General features: G+C 34.2%; 1 protein-coding gene across 2 annotated transcripts in view; it reads left to right on the forward strand.

Moving 5' to 3' along the window:
• Positions 1-7458, forward strand: part of LOC117104653 (rho GTPase-activating protein 24-like) — a 28668-nt gene extending 21210 nt beyond the window's left edge. For both annotated transcript variants that reach the window (XM_033245532.1, XM_033245531.1), the window contains exons 4-6: positions 1205-1337; positions 1756-2848; positions 5169-7458. In XM_033245532.1, coding sequence (XP_033101423.1) covers positions 1205-1337; positions 1756-2848; positions 5169-5279 — 1337 coding nt within the window. In that variant the 3' untranslated portion in view covers positions 5280-7458. The remainder of the gene's footprint in view (positions 1-1204; positions 1338-1755; positions 2849-5168) is intronic.
• Positions 7459-9664: the final 2206 nt, after the last annotated feature.

Raw genomic sequence — 9664 nt, forward strand, 5'->3', positions numbered from 1 at the left:
CTGTCAATATGATTCTACTCACTTTATCAAAAGGTACTGCCTAATGATGTAAAACGACTCTCAAGAATTCAGTGGAAATCGTTCAATTGCTGATTAAGCTAATTCAGTTTGTTTATGTCTGACAGACTTTCCCACGAAAATCCTTAAATTTATAACCAGCCAATTTACGGGTTTGTGCAAAAAAAGAAATATAGAGAGACTGTTATTTATGCATGTTAATTAGCAAGGGAATATTGTCTTGTTCATTTGAAGGCTGATAACATACTTAAATACTCAAAATAAGCTATTCAAATATTAAATTAAATTTACTTAAAGCCCTGACCAGACTGTGAAAATCATGTGACATGCCTAAATATGGTCATGATGACATCACATCATGACCATTTATAGGCACGTCATGACTATATATGGGCATACAACTGTGTACAATTTTATTATCTCAACTCAGACAGTATCTTTAAATATAAACACATCTAATCCAGAATCAGACTTGAAACACACATTGTCAGCAGGTTCATCATATCTAAGACGATTGCACGCTGCGATAACGACAACTACGAAATGAAAGACAAGTCACATGGTACGCCATATGACGTCCTCGTCTGTTTAGTCATTGCATCTGGGAGCAGTGGGATTTAAGGTGGAAATGAATCCCCTTATCAAAGCGCTCATCAGAATCCATTGAAAATGTCTACCACTGACAGATCAAAGGGCTCCTCTAATCCCAGATAATGTGGCGCGCAGTATATCATCATTCTTTCGGTTAGAAATTGAAGAGATAAAAGCGTGAATTGCTCGCTTCCTTGTATCTTGCGCAAGGATCACATTTTCCTGTGATTGCTTGTTTCCTTCTATCCTGTGCAAGGATCACATTTTCATGTGTTTTTCATTTAGAAACATACACGATTAACCTCAGAGACTATGTAGGTATTTTTCTCGCATGTACAGACCAACTTACGAAGATACAACAGGGAGTCAATAGGTATATGACCTTGGTTCATTCAGTCAGCAGAGGGCAACCACACAGTAGTTGTCTTCTTGCCATCACAAAGTAAAATTAAATCTAATTTTTCTTTCCAACTATGTGAATGTTCTACTTCAAAGCTGTTGATTTTCATCAATATTGAACCTGGTTATCATAATCCTCTTATGAATTATCCTCGAGTACAGATATAAAATGTATTTTTATATTATTCCTTCGCAGGTGTTTTTGGTCAAAGTTTAGAAGACACAATCACCGATGAAAGCGAAACCACAACACGGTTGATTCCATATGTGGTAGAGACTAGTGTTGCATATTTACGAAAATATGGACTAACCGAGGAAGGCATTTTCAGGTACAAAAGACATACTTTTGTCTTTGCAAATATGTTTTTATAATGTTTACTCACTATACACACCTGGAAGAAATATCTCATTGAAACTATTACATAAAAAAAGCAAATGTGATCATATAATTAATTTAATATTCATGTTAATTAATTATAATTATACCTAAATTTTTAATCTTCATTGCTATTTTTACTGTACATTATCATAAATCTTAATCTTTTTAAGTATGTAATTAGAATTCACACGTTTATTAGCTTGTGGTTTAGGAAATTAACACTTGGTGATTCATATATATGAATCATTATGATGTTAATAACATTTGGCCTATACTGTATTAAATTTTTATGAATAATAAGCTTTTAGGGAATTTGATATATGTCAGTCTTAAATAATGGGAAAAAAAATCTGTTTTTTTAACCACAGATTAAACGGAAGAGCAGGACTTATTCAAGAGCTACAGGATGCTTTCGACTGCGGACAGCGACCAAATTTGGAAGATTTTGATGTCGATGTCCACACCGTTGCGTCCTTGTTAAAGAGGTATTTCCAGATGTTACCGGAACCTGTAATTCCGTGGGCACACTACAAGTTCTTTGAAAATGCCATCAGAACTCTGTTTCAGAACGAAGAACGTGGTCGCCACGAACTCATCATCCAAATTGCGCTTCTCCCGCGCATTAATTACAACCTGCTAAAATTTCTTTGCGATTTTCTCAATGAAGTGCATAAGTATGAAAGGCAAAATAAAATGGGACTAGGTAATCTGGCGAATGTTTTTGCGCCGCACATTCTCCGTCCACGCCGAGCCGGTGGGTTCATCTTACTAGGAAGCACAGCGTTAAGTCTTCAACTTGTACACTACTTAATAAAAAATCCAGCGAATATGTTCCCACCCACTAACATGATAAATTTTGATGCTGGCTCTGTTGCGCGTCCACGGTCGATTATCTCGATGCATTATACCAATGAAGCAGAGACGTACGTGAACTTGCGTCACACGTCATTGAATAACTCGCACATGAAAGACAAATCACAGCATGCCTCATACCGAAGGAACAAAGATCCTCGTAAACGCTATGGATTCTCTTTCCACGATCAATCTGAAATGGCAGAGGAGATCGTCAATCAAATGAAAAAGGATGGTAAAACAGAGGAGATTTACCAGAATCAGATTCAGTTGAATAACGAATTGTACGATGAGCTCCAAATAGATAACAGCAAAAAGAAGTTGTCGTCTCACACGTCAAATGGTTACGTTGTACCAAAAGCACAAATTGCAAATGGAAACGTTCAAGGCACTGATGAAGAACTTAACTACCTAAATATTGAATTTTCCTTGAACAATCAGGACAATCGTTCAACATACGAGAAACGAAAAAGTATTGAACTGACCAATCAGCTGTTGTTATTGCAAAAGAAACTAACGCAAAAGGAAGAGGACTTTCAGCGGCAAAAAAAGAAATGTGAAAAAACCCAAAGACAGATGGATTCATTGAAGTTAAGACTTTATGGGGAGGTAAAGATATAAGAATTTTGCGTAGTTTTTGTTGTTTATTGCAAACACAATGGTCTATATATTATGTGGCAACACAAACCAAACCAGTTACTTGTCGCAAATGCTGTTTCAGAGATAATGGCCAAAACATGCTGGAATGACACAATTTTTGAAATCTATTTTATTACACTAAACTGACCTTATATATCTATATATCATGCTATGCTGTTATTTTCCCAATTTTTAATGGTAAAACAATTGTTTCTGCCTGAGCAATGCCCAAAATCATAAACTTTGAAGGCTGATTTCTCAAATATTGTTCTTTAAATAGCTGTAAGGTTAAACTTCTGTAACTTCATAACAAAATGTCGGATTAAAATTGTTTTTTTTTTACCATTTTATAGCTCTCATTTTACTGTTTAACCCTGTATTAATAACTAAAAAAATTGATTATTGCGATGAGTGACTGGTTTGACTTGTCTTTGCCACACATGTGGTTTAGTTTAACAAAGAATAATAAAAGCATCAGTAATAAGAAAGAAAAAATGTTCACCTAAAAACAAACAATAGAACACTTCTTAGTGAGTGGCAGTCCTATCCGTAATGAGTGGCAAGACCGATTAACAATGACATCATATAGAGTTAGGCCTACAACCTACAGCAACATAAAATGTTATTACCATAGCTGATGATAATCAGCATCATCATAATCAAGAGAAATGGTTATGATTTAGATGATGATGATTATTATCATGATCATAATGGTCTCTAACAATAAGTAATTAAATCTGAAAACATGAGCTTTACACTATGTTTTTCTACATTTGAAAGAAAAAGTAAATAATATTTCTTCGTAATCTGTAAGAGATGGTGAGTGATTCCTAAGTTTTCCAACTTGGCCCAGCTTCCTAATGTACACATGTGACACACAATCATCATTCCTTTACTCTCATCCCAAACTGACAAGCCTGAAATAAAAGTAAGCTTTTGCGAAAACAGTTGCACTCCGTTAAACCTCCAGAGATTGGGCAAAGCCAATCTTGAGCAATTTTCTCTTTAATTTTTCAATAAAAATTGTATTCATAATTATTAAATAATATAATTTCTGAACATTGAACTGTCTTTTAATGAACATAGGGATATTTCCCCAAATTAATAAGCATAAAGTTTTGAAAAGTCAAGACATTTGTGAAAACAGTTGCACTCTTCTCCCTCTAAGGATTTTCCAAGCAATCTTCCATTATTTTCCATGAATTTGTTTCCCCCACTAAACCAAATATTATAATTTTTTTAAATTGTGGAATCTGGCAATTTTCCATCTTGTCAAATTTATATTACTGCAAATGATTTTGACCTTACGGTTAAAATATTTGACCTACTCTAATTCACATTATGAGGTCATTGTTCGCAGCCAAGATTTTAAAAAAGTTTTGCAATGTCATATATTTATGCTTTTGGCTACACAAGTTATATATAATTTTTTTCAGTTACATTCGCATATAGCAAACATTCAATAAGTAATCCATGTCAAAACTCATGTCATAATGCTACAATATAATTATTATATGTGATGTCATATCACACCCATATTATAAGAATGTAAAATCACATCCACATAATGGAAATGATGATGTCATATCACATCCACATATTATAGACATGATAATGTCATATCATATCCATATATGGGCATGATGATATATCTCACCCATATAGAGACATGATAATGTCAAATTGCAGCCATATTATGGGCATGGTGATGCCATATCACACCCATATACAGGCATGATGACCTCATATCACACCCATATATTGGCATATTATAGGTATTTGTTACATAATACAAGGAGGTAACACTATCAGATTTCTATCAGACTCAATCTGTCAATGTTGAATTAGATTTTTATCCCATTAAAAACAATTTGCGGCATTCCATTTCTGTTGGAAGTCGGACAAAGCACACTTCATCAGGCAAATTCTGATTAAACGCTCTTGGAGAAAAAATATTGACAACAAAATTCACTCTCTATTTAGGCTCACAGTAGAAAAGTATTTAGATCAGTGATGTTTTATTTATCAATGCATCATACCTTTGAAATTGACTTAGACAAGTCATATCTTTTAGTGTGAATATTAATGTATACAATGTTTTAAATTGAAATCGAACGCTATGCGCTAACAACTTTTCATTTTATCTCTGGTCTTTGATTATTTCCGACACGTTATCTACGATATCCAATGATAGTAACGATTTCTGATTGCAAATGGTGACTCACTATCCCTCCGTCAAATTGCAGTACACTAGAAATGATGACATCATCGATTTTTGTTTGTCTTTCAGGAAGCGGCAAGAGCAGCTGCTGAGGAGCAGAGTCGACGTCTCCTTCAAGAGGTTGATAGTCTGAGAAAGCGTCTAGGATTGAGGAAAAATCGTTCCGTGGACGGACCATGAAGAAACCCAGAATCGCAACATGACTTCGAATCAATCATCACATCACTATTTGCGTAGACCGCTTTCGGTTTTAGGTTTTTCTTTTTAAATTATGTAAATACAAAGATGTTATATGTGATATAACTTCAATATATCATTGTGAAATTATTTAGTAGAAAATATTTCATATTAATTGCAGATGTTGAAATAATACATTAATAAAATATTTTCTGTTGCATTTTATATTGCAACAAGATTTTATATTTAGTTAAAATATTGGTGCAAAATTATTTATTTATAGGTCATCGAAAATTATGGACGTGTCAAGCTTGGCACAGTATAAGATGACAATAAGAAGAGAGTGCCTGTTAATGCTAGTACTTCTGTGATTATGCTAATTGCTCATTTACATAATCAATAATAGTAATAATAACACACATATCCATGCTAGAGTACTTAAAATATTTACAAAAATTATCGCGCAATGATCGATATAGGAAGAAAGTTAAATATTGGAGAGTCTGTGGCAGAAGCGTATCTGGAAGTCTTGAAAAGGAGGTGCTGATGGGGGCGCGAAGGTAAAGTGGTGGCTCGATGATCAGTTGAGGGGCGCTAATTCGCAAAATATGGTGATTATAGGTGATTTTTATCTACTTGACCGTGATTTCTGGGGGAGACTAGGGGGGGGCAGGCGCCCCCCCACAACCCCCCTAGATTCGCCACTGGTCTTTAGGAGATATCCATGGATGGATAGTGGTGCACAACAGATGTTAATAATTATTATTGTAAAATGTAAAAGGAGTAATTCTATTTTCATTTTGTGTTTTCATGGTTAATTTTTTGACAGCATTTTATTTTTTAATCTTTTGTATTAAAATATGACAATAGAATTTACAATTGAAAATGTACAATAATCACATTCCTCATTGACTGAGGAGTCCAGGTTTGCAATGTTATTTGTTTTGATAGCCTAATTATATATCTTTTTAAAGTTAGATTTTAAGTTTTATATTTTTGTACACCATTGTTTTATCATTAAAATAAATGTGAAATTTAATGAGAAATGTAGTTACGTCTATGTAAATATATAACGGTGATGAAACCAAAGTGTTCAATATTGATATCCCTGAAGGGATGTGGCAGGCCAGGGGCCTCCAAAAACCCTTCTCAGAGGTCCAGAGGATCGAAGCTGCGGATACTCTACGATTTAGATATTTGAAAAATAATCAATTTATTCCCTCAATGTAATTTTATTATACCATGTTGTGTAAATAACAATAAAGAAATATCATATCGTAATATTGTCATGATCTGACAAAATTATGTAGGGATTCTTACTCCCAACTGGGGGAAGCTGTCCCGAGGCGGTAGGGCCCTCCGCTCACACTTCAACCGGAGACACCACTGATTAATTATATAGGCGATAAGGATAGAAATACTTTTTTAAAGTTTTCTGAATATTTGTTCTATAGAGGGCTCACTTTACAAAAATAAAACTAACAATCTTTAATTTTTCATCAAAAAACGAGCACTCTAATTGGAGACTGAACGCCGAGACCACCCTAAATTTTCAGGTCTTGAATTTGAGGTGGTCTTGGGTTAGATGGGCAGTACACAATTTTTAATAAATAAAAACAAATTTTGTAGTATAAACGGAGTAGTATTAAAGCTACATAAATACATTTTTTGAAATAAATAAGAATTTTTTTTAGGTACACATTTTTTTTTCTATGATCCAAAAGTGATCTATTTATCACCTGATCAAATGAACTTGTTTATTAGAGTCTTTTCTATTTGGATATATTTAAAATTTCGAGGATGTTGATGCATTGAAAGCATGATAAATATAAGCATGGGCTGGCGCCTATATAAACATTATATAGTACTATAGCAATTATTTGTGTATAGGTAATTCGCGGCGTGTACAATAAGACAATTCCCGTATAAGGTGACCCGCATTTATTTCGACATTATTTCAAAATACCACCCCAAATTTGAGGTGGGAAAACGGTCAGTAGCTGTTTTCTAGTTATCAATTTGGAGATGATTCTCGACTTTTGTGAAATGTTTTTAATATTCGAGTTACACTATTATGACAATATTATGTAAATAGTAATTTGTGTATGTTTGTATGTAGCCAACTGCATATGTAAAAGCGTCAAATGGGAATAAAAGGCATTTTTGTGCAGACGGTTTCTAATTACGTTGTTCCTATTAAAAATTGTTTTATGATGATGATTTAGGGTAAGCGCAGTCGATAGATAAAGTGGACGGGGAGAATGATTAGGATGATAAATGCTTGCATTGATCACGTTTGCTGATAAGTGGGACCGATAAACGTGCACAGGTGGATGGCTAATGAGGCGCAATGAGTAAAATGAGGATGTGGTTACCATGGGAATACAATGGAAGTGGGTAAGATAGAATTATTGGGTCGAGGTTCAGGAAAGGATTGAGGGTGATGATGAAGGTGTGTGATCAGGTAAGCAATGACATTTATTAATTATAGGGCGCAATGAAGGAGGCAGGTGAATTGATTCATGACAGATAGGGCCACGGTGGATGTGGTGGGTAGGGTTATTGATTACTGATGGGACGAGATTAGGAAAATGATTAAGGGAGTGCGATTGAATGGTGAAAGGCAAAATGGAGGATCGTTGAAAGTCCAATTGAATAAGAGGTGAAATTGAGGAGGTAGGAAAACATTTTATTTTGATATAATTCTATGCGGAAGCAATAAAAAAAATTCATGTTATGCAAGAGACAGACTAATTAGAAATATGCTGTTCTATCAATTCTATCGAATGAACAGCAATGCAATTAATCGTCATCCCCAGACCATAATCCATGATAATTCTAATGTAACAATTTATAGAGGGCGCTAATTGCAGTTTATGTCGTTATCACATTTCATCAACATCGAACAAAATTAAAAGGAAAAGAAATTATTTTTAATTTGTAAGTTGTAAATGTAAATGAAACGCTTTACAAGAACGTAATTCTCAAATTTTAAAGGAACCTCCTCAAATCGCCGCATGTTCAGCAGTAACAAATTATAGATGGCGCCATTGTAGTTTTTTGGCTTTATCACGTCTCATCAACATCAAACATATCAACAAGAATCTATTTTCAAATATGTAAATATTTTTCAGATGTAAGCCTCATTACTTGGTAGATCAAGCCAGAAAAAAGTACGGGGACACGTTATTCCTCCTTCCGCTTTAACAGAATCTTACAATTGTATTACTTAAAATAGATTTTGAAACTGTGGGTGCCCCATGAACGTAATGTCTTCTTTGCCCGTTCTAGAAACCTTTCAACAGCTTATAAAGTATTAGGCTTATCATAAAACGCTTAACATGTATGTGTATTAAGAAATGCTATATGGCATATTTTCGGAAAGATGATGATATAATAAATAGAGATAAACTCTTAATCATCTTGCGGTAATGCTATAATTTTAAAATTATATAAATTAAAAATTTGCGAGTGCGAAAAAACAGTTGCCCAAATCCGAGACCTGTCTATGCAGAAGCCTCAACGAACTCCTCGACTACTGGAGTTTCGTTGAGAATTCGTCATCTGATTTGCGTTAAGTTAAACCAATCTGCATACAACGTTGTTTCGTCCTTTAAGGACTCATCAGTGCACCGTCTTCATACCACATTTAAATACTATTAAGTACATCTTCAGAGTCCCGAGGCAAAGTATATTAATTTGCATCGCACATAACAATACATCGTATAAATTCTGGTTGTTGAAGGGTACTTTGCAAAGATGGGAATTGAGGAAAAGTAGGAAATGGGTTAACGGGTTGAAATTTCAATTCGCGTGTCAAGAAAGTGTCAAACGGACAATTATATGGAGCAGTCTTTGGGGTTAATGCGCCAACTGTCTGAATGAGTTGTCTTAAAAGTGATGAAGAATGCAATAATATGTTACAAAAATCGATTAATCATTCACTATTGTACTAATGTATCTATACTGATTATTTTTTTTTTGTTTTCTCGATGTCAAATAAAGGGTTTGGGGGTGGTTTGGTTGAAAGTTTTAATAACGTTGAGTAGTAATTTGTAGCTTTGAGTTTCATATTCCAATACATAGCTATACATAATTTGTTTGCATCAGTCCGGATCTTCAATTGGATGTTGATGGGAGCGTTAATGTCATTTCTTAATTCCATCTAGGCTTATTTATTGAATAGGTTATTAATCATGAGATTCGTTCAGTAAATTACATCAAACATGTTTTAGGGTTAAATAGCCAATGAATCATATCGATAGTTGGTATTTCTATAGCGACAACATCCATCGCACACGGTAATGTTCGATGCATCTATGGCAAACAATACTCAGAATGCAGGTACAATGAACTCTTTTAATACATACATTGTACTTTTAAATATT

Source organism: Anneissia japonica, unplaced genomic scaffold (assembly GCF_011630105.1).
Source record: "Anneissia japonica isolate Jap-2015-1 unplaced genomic scaffold, ASM1163010v1 scaffold287712_len2945570_cov188, whole genome shotgun sequence".
Taxonomy (NCBI): Eukaryota; Metazoa; Echinodermata; class Crinoidea; order Comatulida; family Comatulidae; genus Anneissia; species Anneissia japonica.